We start from the raw sequence: 15,588 nt of genomic DNA on the forward strand, positions 1-15,588 counted from the left end.
TCAATGACATCGTAAAACAAACAATTTTTGTAACGAAGTAAAATGCAATTTCATATCTATGCTTTTTTAAGCAAGCAAGCAAAGTTACGAAAGTTATGACCCACTATAATATGATTTAATCAAGTAGTAAAACTCTGATCTAAACAGTAATATAGCCCACAAGAAAAACATCAATTTAAATGTAATGCTGATAGTTAGGTAGGGTTGGAATTATCATTAAATGTTGTGTCAAGCTACAATAAAAGCGACTTTAAAGTGGTATCTGATGATGTTTCTATGTAGTGGGATTGTTATCCATCTGTATTAAGTGTGCAGTTTAACACAACATTAAAGGTTTTTTTAAACACTTCCATCCAGTACTGGTTTACCCGTTAATAATGCTTGTAATAAGTTAAATATGAAATAGAACAATTGATAAATTTATTACTGGTGGCTGATCCTACAAGCTACCAAGTCCAGGTTCAACGTAATTTGACTTCCATCCGTTTGTCGAATATTTTCCATTTCTTTCCATCACTATTTTTAAAATTGTATTTATATTTATAAAGTTTGTCAATTGTTTGTTTTGTTTCAGAGTCAAGCAACTCCTACAAATGTTCCGATATTCAACGACATGAAACAACCTTCATTCCTTAGGGGCGATATGAAGCTCATTCAAGCGATGGCTGTTCTTGCCATTGCTATTCTTCCGCCTGCAAAATCAGATATAGTGTCAGTGATACCACATGACGCGCATCCGGGATATAGCGTTAAAAAATTCAACGAACATTACACTCTAGTCAATTCAAGTTTTAGTGAATTTTTTACGATGTTGCAAGATGGCTCTATTATGACAGTTAGCGATGTTAGTCCACTTGTTGATCGGCCGGTTGATCTACTTGTTCTGGAAAATGATGGAAACACCACCAAGCAGCATCTTCTTCAGCTGTTCGTGCTGGACAGGCGGAACATGTTGCAATTTAAAGATGATAGCGATGACATTCTAGGGAGAGTTTCGGAAAACGAACCTATAGGTACCCGGGTATCAGGCTTATCATTGATTCAGGCAACTGGTGGTCACAATTTCCCAGTAACTTACAGCATAATCGCAGGAAATGTAGAACAAGCTTTCGAATTGAGAGACAGCATTACTAGTGAAAATTCGCCTAATGTCACTATCGATAATTCTGGCGGGGTGTACGTTGTAACTGCACAAGTTCTTGATAGGGAAGATGTTGCCAGATACATTTTAACCATCCAAGCAAGCGACTTAAGTGGTGTAAACAAGGCAGTGACGAATATAGTTGTTGAAGTCGATGACGAAAACGATAACAGCCCAGTTTTCACTCAGAAAGTCTATAGATTTGTTGTTGGTGATGATTCTGCCGAAGGTGATAATGTCACAACCAACTGGAAACGTTTTTCCTCCATCGGAAAAGTGGAAGCTATGGATGCTGATGGCGATAAAGTTGCATACAGGCTGGTTACACCAACCAGTTTTTTGGTGATTGTGCCGCAAACTGGTGATCTTCTTCTTGCTTTGGAGCCCATTGAAGAAGTGGAGTTAGAATTGGTGGTAGAGGCCCATGATTTACGGATGCCAAGTAGAACATCTCCCAGGCCAGCACAAGTTATCTTCCAATTTAAACCTCCAGAAGACACTGCCGTTCTAGACTTGCAAACGTTAGAAGAAGGTTAGTAGATTGTTGCATCTATTTTCGGCGCAGGAATGTAATTTAATTTGCATTAATTGTAATTGATCGCTATTCGCTTTATATCGCTTTGGTTTCTCACTTAGAACTGTGCTAATTGGGATACTTATTCTGATATTTTCTTTAGGCAGTATTAAATGCGGGATTGGCCCACATTTTCAACATAACCAAATTAGCCTTTTGAAACGCGGATTTCGTGTGTTTTATAAAGCTTTCCATAGTTAGAGCTGAAGTAGTACACGTAGGAAGCAGTTTATTGAAGTGACCAAAAATATTTACTAATCTTTTTTCTCATATATTTACATATCATATACATTCAGACATTTATCAGCTCTAATAATATCGTAATGCATTTCGATGTGACATTTTTCTTTGATGCTTCTACTTTTAAGCTAATGCTTCAGCTCCTTATGTAAAATTATTGCTTAAAGGGTTTTTACAAAATTTGAAGTATTTTCATTCTCCCGTTCAGTGAGTATTTTTTCCTTCTCGCTGTAGTTGTGTAGGGTTTAATGTCTGGAATAATTTGCATTAATAAATGAACTTGTATAAAGGAGTAAAGCATCTTTCATCTCCATAAACAAAAACACATAAATTATTTAAGTTTTTGTTGACTCGTTCAAAGTAGTCACTCTAAGATAAGTAACGCCCAAGAAAAGTACGAGATAATAATGGAAACATTCGTAGTATAATGGCAAATTGTTTATAACATTGCATTGGGCGAAACGCTCTACTCTGATTAAAAGAGATCCAAAGGCCACAGTAGAGCTAGAATTCACTTTAAACCAGCTTTCCCATATTTATACAGAATGTTTGGAAGGTGGTGAATGATACTGGCAAGCATGCAGATTAGAGCAAGAAGTCCCAGCATCAAACAGTTCCCTGAGTATTTACTTCATAGTCTTTATAAGATCCGCCAATAGCCAATCGCTTTATTACCAAAGCTAAAAAACGATAAAGTCCACTTATTTTTTCTCTGTCTTGGTTAATTTTTAAGTGACAAATGATAATTTTAAATGTATTTGCCATTTTCATTTGCTTCGTAGTCATGCTGTTGTTGTAATAAAGCAACTAATAAGTTTTGGCTTTAAAGTAATCTCAATTTCCAAAATTTATTTCACACATTCGCTTTTCACTATGACCATTCATAAAGAAATTGAGGTGTATTGAGTCCTGAAATCTGACGGGACATTTACTTTGATTTATGCGAGTGACAAAAGGTAAATCCTTTCGCGATATTTGGAGGAAAACGAAAATAGTGTAAATATGGAAATCGGCAACACTTTAAATCTGCTGGAGTTTGTTAGTGATCGAAAAGTGTGCATATCTAAGATGTTACGAGAACGTGTAAATTTGAATTGCGAAAACCTTTAAGTATGCAAGTTTTGGGTCAATCTAACGAATAATTAATCACTCTCAGTGATCATTTCCTGCTTCCAAACATCTAGTATAATAATTTTACATCGATTTACCTTAAGTCGATCGAGTGAAGACATCAATTGACCGATGATATGTGTAGGTATTTCATTCTTAATGGTTTCGCATTTTTTATGAATACTATTGAGCTTTTCTCTTCATAATTAAATTATTTTCGCAGAAATGGCAATTATTCCCGGAAAATTTTCTATTGAATTTCTAGCAGGAATAGCTATCCAATTTCTCACTCATTGAAATACAATTTGGATTGTCATGCACTGATAAAAAGCCAAAACTTAATACTTTCTATAGCAAATAAATTAGCTTAACCACTTTTCAAAGGTATTCGTGGTAATAATTATTTGGTTTTGTATAGATGGGCATATCCTACATCGGGAAAAACGGCGAGTAACACGTGCCGTGCGGCCCACAAAGCGAATTGAATTTACTGAAACTGATGGCGAAATCGAGGGAAGAGTAGTTTTCCAACTGGAAAAGGAAACTGAGAAAGAAACATTTAAAATTCGAGATGAAAACAGCTGGGTGATCGTTGAACCAAATGGATCCGTTAAAGTGCGAAAGAAGTGGGACTACGAAGAATTGGGACCGGAAAAAACGATCGATTTTTGGGTGACGATAACTAATGCTGAAAAAGGAGGTGAGTACAGTTGATTCGATTTTAATCGTTTTTATTTATAAAACTAAAAAATCAAGGTGCGTGCACATAATTTCAAGAAACTACTGTTATACCCCTGCATTGTGTTACAGAATTATTAAGCGAGTTTGTGCGGCTTTTAATGAACATTAACGTTACGTAATTACGCTTAAATAACTTGCTATACAATTGTGAGAGTCCGAAGAATAGTCATACATAATGTAAAACACGCAATCATATATTCCGATCACCGATCGAAAAATGATTTGATGATGTCGAATTCTTTTAGACTTTCGCTTTGAAACTTTTAAGATAATCCATCATTCATTGTTTGCCATGTATATTTCTCGCAGAAATACATCCTTCTCGGCGTTACTCGGAAGACTCAAATGATCCATGTTATTTGTCATTTATTTATATGTTTGACGGAATAAACCGATCTCTTAAATAACTAATGTGGTTATATGGAGTTTACGTACGATTTCTAAATGATTTAAGTAAACTGTTCAACCTAAATTTCAATTGAACAGTATTTACTAAATACTTTATTCGTCTACTTCTACTTTATTCTAGCGTGATTAATAATCAAATATCTACAACTTTTTTCAAGTTGGAATCGCCGATAGTTTTCACCGAAAGAAATCTAATAAAAGAGTTTTGTTATCCTACTTCAATTTATCTTTCAACAATTCGAAAGTTCTGATTGGAGTTTCAGAAACAAAGCGCTTTAATTATTTTTTAATTGAGAAAGTTTGATAATTGTCGAGTATTAATTTAAACTGGATTGGTTGGTAATGTCAATTTAATTGTAGTGATTAGTCTATTGTTTACCAATACATTTTAGAGTGCAGGAAAACAGAACGACCTGGTAACATACATATTTGTTAATTTTTTATAAATCAATTCAATTTATACAGCATAGCTTCTCAGGTTCAATACTTTAATTAATTCATTTAATTGACTTAATATTATTTTGGATTAATTTTAGATGTCTGAATGGGTGTCTGCAATACGAAGCTAATGAATAAAAACTGTTGTTTAATATTTCAATTATTTCCGAATTAGAATTGAGACCACTTATAATCACAAATATTTTGACGGAAACATTGTGGAAGAAGAAATATGTCAATTCAATACTATTTTATACGGTTTATTTTACTATCTCTCAAATTTCCAAGCTAAAGGATTTTTTTTAAAATCTGAATTGATTCTTCATATTAGTTCTCAATTAGCAAAGGATGATGGACAAGTTCTGAGTTATGGTAGATTTAACTAGAACAATTTGAATGAGGACAAAACGTGTCATCAACATCATCTAAATTTTTACGATAAAAAGCGACCATACAGATAAACCGCAAGCTCGATTTTCAAATTTCGCAAACACTCAAAGGAAAATAAATTAATGCAGTGTAAGAGTGTTTCCTAAATTTGTTTATTTTAAAATATTTACCTTATTTACGTATGTTAAATGGTCATGCAAATGTTTTATTTTTATTTAAAAACGCTTCGATTCTTTAAAAATGAAACACTATCAATCGCTATTTACCTTTCTACTTGATTTTATTATATACATTTATTCATATTATTCATGTTTCATGGTCAAAAATTATTAAATAGGTGCCCCTTAAATTTAGTTTCTAGCATACTGATAAATCTAAAAGCGACACGCACTTACCTAATCCATCTTTCTTCGTATAAATAGAGTGACTTCAGTTTTCCGAACTAAAGTCGAGGTTTTATTTGCGTATTCATATTGTATGGAAGGATAAAAGTAATTAACTACTAACTTCGACAATGGTTCAAGGAACTTTTACAACAAGCAGTTACTGTCGTATGAACTTACAAATTCTATAAACTTTAATATAGACAAGTTAATATCAAGGCGAATATGAATGAACAATTATTGCTACTCCTTAGCAATTAGTATTGGGTTGCAAGCGATTGGAGACGAATTTTTAAGATTGACTTTGGCAGAGAAGAGAGATATTATTTACACGTATACTTCTTTCGAAATATACTGAAGGAAAGTTTAACTGTATATACGAAACGAGAGCGATTGGAACAGATTTTTAATACTTCGTTTGCAAAATTAGCTGTGATATATCATAAATTTCCTAATAAAATAATATTCTAATAAAGCAACCCAACTGTTAGGTTGTGCACTAGTTAATAATTTGCATTTTTGAAGTATTTAGGAATTTTCCTGCGGCGTAATAAAAGCGTAAAAGTCAAAACTATTATGCAGACAATTGCAAGCAATGCTACTCAGCGTTGCAAATAGTTTGTTCCCCTCTTTCGTCTGCCATCCTAATGGGCCTCTAAACAAACTCTGATTTTTGTCCATCTCTACTGTAATTTAATAAACAAACACATTCGTCGTGTTAATTTTTAATTTTTTATCTGTGTGTCATCACTATCATCAACCGGGCTGCCATCATTTTTATAATCAGATAACAGTACCTACCTACTACAATATTATTCGATAATAATTTTATATTACTATATTGAACCAATACTCAGTTGCAGTTCACGTTGCTTTCAAACTTTCGATGAAAATTTATCTCAATTAGTAATGCTAAATAATTGCAAATGAATCGTAAATTATAGCAATTCATCTGAATGTGCCGTGCCAATTATTAGGAGCTCGTATATATTTTTATTACTCCCAAACTGATAGATTTTTTAATTTAGTTAATACTCTGTCATCGGCTTAAAACTCTTAACTTCGCTTTATTTTGATTGTTAATATTCAAGGCAAACTTCTTTGTTCAAGTGAAACTATTTAATACTGCTTTATCAAGCTGCGACTCAGGCGCAAACAAAAAAGAAACTTTTCATGGATAGTTATTATGAGTCATTCTAGCATTTTCATTTCTTCTTACAGAAGTTTTGGTTCATGTAAACAACGCATATCAATTAGCAGACAAATTAAAGAACTAAATTTGAATTTTGAATTAACTCATATAATACATTTTCATCACCTTGTTTCCAACATACTTTTCTAATTGAATCATTTTATCAGCCCGAGTTTGTTAAATGTTGCAATTGATGATTAACGTATGCATATATCAGCTTTATCTTCAAAGTTTTCTTCATTCTGACAATTGTTCATATTATTGTATTTTTTTATTCTGCGATTAATTTGCGACATTTATTATTTTGTCAATGTATTTTGTAACACTTAGTTTTCACCGTTAACTCCCTATTGATTTGATTATTGGATATCGAGAAAAAAGACTGCGTGTTTTAGTGAAGTTCATTGTGTTTAAGTCGGTTGAAATGTCATAATCAAGCCCATTTGTATGTAAGAGAAATTATTTTAAATAACCCATGTTGATTAATTGTTGAGTTAAATGTTGCAGAATTAGTTTATCTTTTTATTTTTTCTTTAAATTTCCATTCCTTTTTCTTCTGCATCAAAGTCATGAGGCAGCGCATAAGGATCTTTCGCAATGCGTTCGATTGGTTTCGTGAAACATTCAAGGGCAGTTTGTGACATCCAAATGGGCTCCCATACGATTTTTTTTACTGAATGTGATTTCACAAATCTATATACCTTTACTGGGATATACAAAAGCCGGAAATAAAATCCATGCGTTTCATATTACGAACCCTACATTCTTTTACAGTTTCCTCAAGTTGATCCGGCAATTTTTAACATATTCTCTGCTATGTCGTTGGTTCGGTCACATATTTTCTGGTTATTTGCTCTGTTCGTTATTATATAATCAATGATGGATTTTTTTCCGCTTGTATTGCGGTAGGTGTATTTTTGTTGATATTTATGTTGGAGAAGGTGTTATTTATTCTTAGCTCATTTCTGGCGCAAAAGTCTATTAGGAACTCGCCGTTCTCATTGAGGGTTGGTTCGTTAAACTTCTGTTTTACACCTGAAATTTCTGCTATGCCAATCCAAGCATTAAAGTCTCCGAGCAGTATTAAGCTTTTGCTGTTGGGTATTTGGTCAATAGTGGTTTGTAGGGAGTCATAAAAGCTTTCAGAATCTTCTTTTGGTTTGGATATATCGGGAGCATAGATGCTTTTTAGATGAAGTGGGACCTCGGGAAACGTATTCTATGTTTTCAATAATATCAGAGTACTTAAAATGTAAAATACGAATACTCACACCTGAGTTGGTGAGGTCTTGCTTTGATTTTCCACTAGGCAAATATGTAGTCTTGGTATTTGATGGTTCCTTCTCCCTTTTGTTTGATCTCAGATACTCCGCATATGTCTATCTTATGCATTATAAAAGTAAATTTATTTAATAATATGCAGAGGACAAAGTTCAAATAAACATATTTCCTAATTTTCTTCGTTTTGGAGAGACAGTACTTTTGAAGCTTCCGTTTCAGTACAAGTTTTCTTAAGTATGATAGTTTCTTTACTAAATCTGCTGTATTATTTGGGGGTGATTTTGTGAATTAAGGGTGTGAATGATTGTGGTTTTTATAGTTTTATTTATATTTCATATTGAATAGATGTCACATCAGTCTGGGAGTAATTAAAATCACCGAGAAAAAATGTAGGAAAATTTCGTATCTTGTAGAAAAACGCAATAACGCAAAGAAAGATCCCAAAATTATGTGATATTCTTAAAATTAGTGAAGAAGCTGTTGAAGTCACAACATTTCGATTAAAATTCAACACGCTGCGTCTCGATAACAAAAAACAATAATTTATTTTAACATGTTTTCTACACATATAAAGAGTATTTCTTTTTCATTTCTTTTACAACTTCATCCAGCTTTTCGAACTATATTTTAAAGATTATATATAGATTACAGTAATAAAATGCTCTGCTCTTACAATATATTGAATTACACGCCATGTTACATGTTGTACTGAGGTTATACGTGACAATTCGTTCACGGTATATAATATATTTACAATTAAATTTTGCTTCCTTGAGAATCTGCGGTTGCATTTAACTTCGAAGGTCTAAAGTTTCAAGGTACCTAAGAAAATTTGCGGTGTTCAATCAAAAGTTGAGGCTTTAGTTACATGTAAACTTTCCGTTTTGAATAACGTCGCAATAATGTCGTTCGACTTTAAATTTGGAGCAATGCAGCTAATTTACTTGAGACATATGAACTACTACTACAGCCTGTGATAAATATTAGCTGCATATTCCCAAGTGTTAAAAGTAAGACGAGATTATTCAATTCCAGGTGTTTTAAAGTATACTCACACTATACGAAAAGTAGAATATAGGATTGTGTTCGTATTTAACAGAAATTAACTATTTAATGCAGATATTATTAAATAATTGATCAGTTGACATGTCATGGAGCATTTTGAAAAACAAACTCCGTGATCGGCTAAAAGCCCACATAAGTGTTAATGTGCGCAAACTATTTTCTGTTTTTGAAAAACTGTCGAGAAAATTTTCAACTTTATACTCTAAATAAATAGCAAGACAGAAAGAATATGCCTCAAAACACAAAGAAAGAGATCGGCCATATGGCCACAATTTAATCTATTTTGTAATAAACACTATTTCGTAGTCTATTTAGAGAAATCCGTTGAATTGCTAATCAAAATATTAATTGGTGGGAATAGTCAGGGAATGAAATTGAAGAGGTATACAAATCGCGTATTGCTAAAATAATTCGGAATTGAGGTGGAAAAATGTTACAAAATATGTGTCATAAATTGCAGTGGATATTTTTAAATTGGTTTGAAACGCGGATGCAAAATTTTTTAAATTAAAACAATAATTTGCAGTAAATCAATAGAACAAAGGAATGTTAGTTAGCAGTTCTGAATATAACACCATTTTATTAGTACACAAAAATTAGCGATAGTAAATTAAAAATTACTCAAATTTCAACGTCGATCGGGAAGTTTCTGAGACAAATTGTATAGGCTTTACTTTTGTTTTTATAGCATTTTGAGCTTTTTGATTATTCTGAACAGTGATTACTTACGACACTTGGGTTGTATTTAGCAAGCTCTCGATTTGTTTCAAAACAAAGCATGTAGATTAGTGAACTTTCAAATACAGACCCTTGCAAATCTGTTTCATGAAATACTGTGCATTGCACTCTTAGTAAACAAAAAAAATGAATCAAACGCGTTACTACCTAGAGATGATCATTTATTTTATAGCTTTTCAACTAGATTAATGAGCGTGAAGTTGCTTGCTACATGCAGAGTAGCATGTTGTTTGTGGTTGATTTTGGGGACTGTGAAATGCTCTATTCAAAATAAAACTATACCTTTTAACCATGATGTGCGAGAATAGTTGATATATTATATGGCTTGAACTAAACTTCCCCTGAAACCGTGACGTGTAAATCAGAAAAAAATGGTTTTTTTTGTTTTGGTTTGTTTTGCCTTAGAACAGAAAATTTTCCCACAATTCGTTATTCGTACGATATAATGTACCTACGTCGTGGTACGATACTCACAGTAATTTCATTAATCTCCTTAATATCTTCTTTTGTTTCACTCGAGCAGTTCGAGCAGGTCTAAAGCTTCAGCGAATCAAATTGATTCAAGGAGATGCAGAGCACCATTATCATGGTCACGTCCAATACTTTTTTAAAATTGTTTTAGTTAGTGCGACTTTTTTGCCTTTTTATACTCGATTTAGGTAATACTGCTTTGTTTGCTACTTGAGTTTTGTTTACCAAGTTGATTATAAACTTTTTTGAATAATTAGGTATATTAAAGACGGTTTGATGGTGATGTTTTGTATTTACAAAAACGATTAAACTTATAAACCAGAACTTTCTGTACATGTTTTTAATTACTCTAATGATCTTCCATGATAACCTTAGTTTTTTATTACTTTTCTGCTTCACTTCAATTACTTTTCGTGTTTCTAAACTATACAAGAATAACTATAATTATTTATTGGTCATTGCATGTAATGCAAGAAGCAACTAAAATTGTATTGATATTTTTGACATTAATTAATTAATCAAAATATTATGTTTGATGCATTAAATTGGTATTTGCCAGTACTTTTCTTGCTTAAATCCACTCTGAAAGTAACAATAGAGCTTAAAGGTGCACTTGTGTGTTCTTGCATAGGTTTTTGGTTGGGTACCAAAAATAATGATATACAAACTATTGGTTTGTGTGTAGTCTGCAAAGAGTCTGCAATAATAACATTATTGACAATTCAAAAAAAAATTAAATAAATAAAGATTCGTGTTAAAATTTGATTAAATGGGGTAATTATTCCTTTCACTCAAACAGATGATTAGGAAGAAGAAAAGTGTGCCAAAACGTAAATCGACTAGTTGTTGTAATTTACTAAAATTACACTTTTACGACAGGCAGGTTTGATTTATTTGAATACATGAATCATGTTCTAAACATCTTATAATATTTGTAATGGTGTTGGCAAAACATTACTAATTTACTAATGCAAGAGAAATTTACCCATATTGTATGAAACCAGTCAGTAAATTTAGCAAAACTACTACTTATTACACATTTGTGTTTGTTATCTGATTATACTTTTAAATGTACTCCGTCGCACGTATAACAAGTAGGTACACAAATAAAGAAATAATCTAAATTCTTTGAATAGAAACGTATTATATATGTTGCATTGTTCTTATGGGAAACAATTTTTAGGCACCATCTGGTACAATTAATAAATTGTACCGAATGTTCTATTAAAGGTGGCCACCGGCCATATGGCGGACCCTCGTGTGGTCATAATTAGAGTACAAGTTACATGTAAATAAAACCAATTTGAAAGTGTATTTGACAAGCATCTAGCCATTCGTTGTGGATTATATTTCTAGTAACTTTGTGTTATTATTATCATTTTAGGATCTTATCATCTTAATTTTGTTGTACGTTTGCTTCTTTTCACAACTTTTGACATGTTTTCTAAACAACCGATCATCAAAATTTTCACACAGCGGCCGATAAATCTGTTAACAGAGTTTCTATTCTATATACTTCTTTGATCAATCTTTTTTATGTTCTAAGAGCGAAGAATGGCTTCTTTACGTCTGTTTTCCTGCGTGATATGAATATGCATTTAAATCACAACAATTTCGTTGTTAAATCCATTTAAAACATTTTATTCCATTGCATCCAAACTGCCTTGAAGACACCAACTGACTGCGTTAAATTAGTTAGCGCGGACGTAAATTAAGATCAACGACTCTGGGGTGTTCTGTTCCAGTATATAAGTTCGGCGAAGCACGATATTCGTGGGCTTAGGTGTAATAAAAAAGAATAGATTCAAGAGAGATGTGATGTTTTTGGCTTTAGATTGGTTTGAAACGACTGTTTTCCTTTTATAAGCGATTTACTTGTTAATCACTGCCAACACGTTTTTTTCTTGACTATTAACTGTTTTGACCAAGGTGTTTAACTAGGACAAAAATGTTACATTATAAACATTTGATTTTGCCACGCATGAAGCCTAAAATTATGTTTTAAAGTATCGCTTTTATGGTTTCCGTTAAAGGATGTATTAAAATAGCTGTTGTTATTCAAAATGTTTAAAATACTAGTTATTTGGTGCACAGATATTGAATTTTGAATCAGGCATGAAAAACTTTGGCGATTATGCACTTAAAAGCGATTTTTTTTGTATTTCATCGCCAGAGGAATTAGTATGGATCTCATCTCTCGAAAAACTATTTCAATTTGTAACTCATTTCGCTTATTTGCACAGTGGTCTTAGATAACTAAACTTTTTGGTCCTGCAGTGAAACATGTAAAAAATATATTATTGAATTGGAAATATTTAGAATGTTGATTTAAATAAATTTTAGACTTTTGTTGGTCACAATTTTGGTTTATGTATTATTTTTGTGGTCTTCTTTTGGCGTTTCTATTGGAAATCGTTTTTAATTGGAAATGTAAGTTTTCTATCAAACTATGTGAAGGATCGTTCAATCTAGTCAACTTTAGAGATACAGTATCGCTAAGTATTTCCAACTTACGGTTTTCTGTCAAGTCGTATAATTGTTTTTCACATGTCTAATCCCCGTTATCTTAATGTTTTCTTTCTCTCTACAAGAGTTCTACATTTAACCGTGTAACTAATTATTATGGATTAGACCAATCGTTGGGACATGGCAATACAACTCGAGTTAGTGTTTGCTTATTACAGCATTATCTGTTTTGGAGACACGCGTGTATGAATGAAACTAGAGGAATAAATCTCAAGAAGACGCTATCGAATTTCCTCCACAATTTCCTGGGCTAGCCTGCGGCAAAATATGTAAATTGAGCGGGAGAAAAGCCCAATTATTGGGCTTGAGGAAAATCGGTGGAGCGTGGAATAGCGTCTGCCTTTGCTGCACCGTATACGTGGCCTGATGTTATGTAGGTTATTGTAGGTGTGGTGTATTGGCCTGGAATAACAAACCTCTTTGACAACGGTTAGACGAAATCCTTATAATGCAAGATTATCACTCCCTTTGCGGATTACGCTTCATATCTAACTTTTGGCACTCGTATTTCTCCAAAATATGCAGTAATTTATTGCAATTGTATATCCTGAATCTGTTCCGGCAGTTACAGCGCTGCAATCGATTTTTTGTAGTATTGCATTAACAGTTTGGTACTAAAGTTTTGGCCTCAATTAGGTACTAATTTACGTCATAAACAACGGATATTAATAATCGAACAAATATGAGCTAACGTCCAAATAAACGGTAAATTAAAGATTTGGATATTTTACTGAAATTTGTATTTGTCGATAGTTGGTTGTTTTAACAGGGTGAATAGAATATTATGCATTTAAGTTAACCAGGCTCTGAGCACTAAACATGTTTTTTGAAAATCACCATAAACATTTTTTTCTAGAACAATTTATTAGGCTCAAAACATTTCGGGTAACAGCCCTATTTGTGCCATTATTCACTTCCGACATTTCAGCACCGCCCCTTTAAATTCACGACATATGAAAAGGTCCTTTTATTATTTTTACGCATTGAACACATACCTATACTTCTTTTGTAAACTACGAAATTAATACAATTATATTAAAAACATACTGAACGTAATCAGTTTCTATGTATGTAGCTTAATTTTCTAGGAATATCACCACGACTTGCGTTCACAAGCTTCAATTGGGCACAGAACCAATAAACTCTTGAGTCTTTTCTTATGCAGTTATTCCAGATACTTTACTGCAATGTCCTAACAGCAGTGAGTACTTGAGGCTGACGTATTACGTGTTAGGGTGTTTCATTTCTCCCTTCCATTCGCATAAATACTGTTCGCATTCAATTTAAAATTGTCCTCTGTTCTTGTTTGAGGGAGCAGCTTTTTGAGTGGCTTTTGAATACATATCATTTGCAAAAAGTGAAAACAAAGCGTTTTGGCTGAAGAAATCATGTTTGGAAACGAGGCTGGAAATTGGAAAATGAATTGAAGCAACTGAAAGATGGGGCAGAAAAAGAACACTAATGTTTATAAACGCATTACCGTAGGTTTAGAGCAATATTTTTGACAGAGTGTTTCGTATTTTGAGTTTAACGAAAAGTTATCCGTTTGAATACTCGAAAAACACTACACCAAATTAGTTTGCTTAGCCCGAACATCAACAACAGAAAAATATAATTTCTAGTGCACCATGGGTTGTCCAAAGTTTTCTAGGAAAAACAGAGAATCAATCAAAACTTTTATTTTCGATTCAACTGAAATATCTAAAAGAACTTCGTTAGCTGCAAGCTACAAAAATGCATTATATTATTTTCCTCGGTTCTCCAAATAGGAGATCCCAAACTATATTACATTTTAGATCGCACGTTGAAAGCACCTAATAAAATGAGAGATTTTTAGCAGAGACGCGGCAAATTCACAAGCAATATTTTCGTATTATGAAATTCGATTTTTCACATACTATTTAAAACATCTTGACATGGTGCTACTGTCTACTGTTCTCTATATCTCTAAAGGCAAAGTTGATGTTCTTATGTAAATTACAGCTAAATATATATTTTATAAGCCATCAAGAAATCATAAAAATTCATTTTAGTTTTGCCTCCTGATCTCAACAAAAATCTGTTACCGTTACCACTGAATCAAATTAAAATATAGGTGTCTTATTTCTCCATTTTTTGACCACTTAATTATTGGATTATATGACGTTCAACTGATCATTCCGTGAACAATCGAATACTATGTCTAAAAATACCCCCGATATTTCAATTGTCTACACATTTTGAAACGTAAACCTTTAAGAGTATTTTTAGACTTTCACGGATTTCTCTAGTGGAGATTTTCCTGCTAAAGTTTAAGAAGAAGCACTAAACTGAATCAGTATAAATCATCAGTATGTTCATCCAAATAGCACCATAAGCGTGAGGCGTAATCTCGTGTTGACACCCTCTTTTCAGAAAAGTACAGAGTAAAGCAACATCCGTCCCTTTAGAACTTTTTTTTCATTGTCGAAGGCCCTTCGATGTCAGTTGCCATAGAAATAAGCAATCTTTCTGGGGGCTCAATTTCCCGTTGATTAAAGTTCGATTACCTTTACTAACATTGCCTCCAAAACATGTCTACTTTAAATCGGGATTTCTGGCCTTTGTTTATTTCAATGGAAACAGTGAACCGGTAAATCTAAGTCAATGAGTCTTTACACCTGGAACCAACTAAGCACTTTTGTTTTAAATACGCGCTAGGACATGCATGAATGAACAGAGATGTGAATAGTCTCATTCTCGGAGCTGGCGTATTGTTCCTTTACTATTATAAAATGCTGGTTGAATTGTGTAAGTTAAAATATATTTAATTTAAGTTAATTGTACATACTTTCCTGACTGTGTTTCAATTCCAAATCAAAATCAATTCCTGGGCTTCAGTCATTTATTGTCTATTTATCAATTAAAAAAC

General features: G+C 32.8%; 1 protein-coding gene across 4 annotated transcripts in view; it reads left to right on the plus strand.

Annotated features, from left to right (window-relative positions):
• Positions 1-15,588, plus strand: part of LOC109534593 (neural-cadherin) — a gene marked incomplete at its 3' end in the record, with an annotated part of 562,228 nt that overhangs the window by 24,466 nt on the left and 522,174 nt on the right. For all 4 annotated transcript variants that reach the window (XM_048664694.1, XM_048664697.1, XM_048664696.1 and 1 more), the window contains 2 exon segments: positions 575-1,673; positions 3,484-3,765. In XM_048664694.1, the coding sequence (XP_048520651.1) occupies positions 614-1,673; positions 3,484-3,765 (1,342 nt within the window).

The sequence above is a fragment of the Dendroctonus ponderosae genome, unplaced genomic scaffold (assembly GCF_020466585.1).
Source record: "Dendroctonus ponderosae isolate FM_Combo_2020 unplaced genomic scaffold, Dpon_F_20191213v2 Dpon_F_20191213_3, whole genome shotgun sequence".
NCBI classification, from domain to species: Eukaryota; Metazoa; Arthropoda; class Insecta; order Coleoptera; family Curculionidae; genus Dendroctonus; species Dendroctonus ponderosae.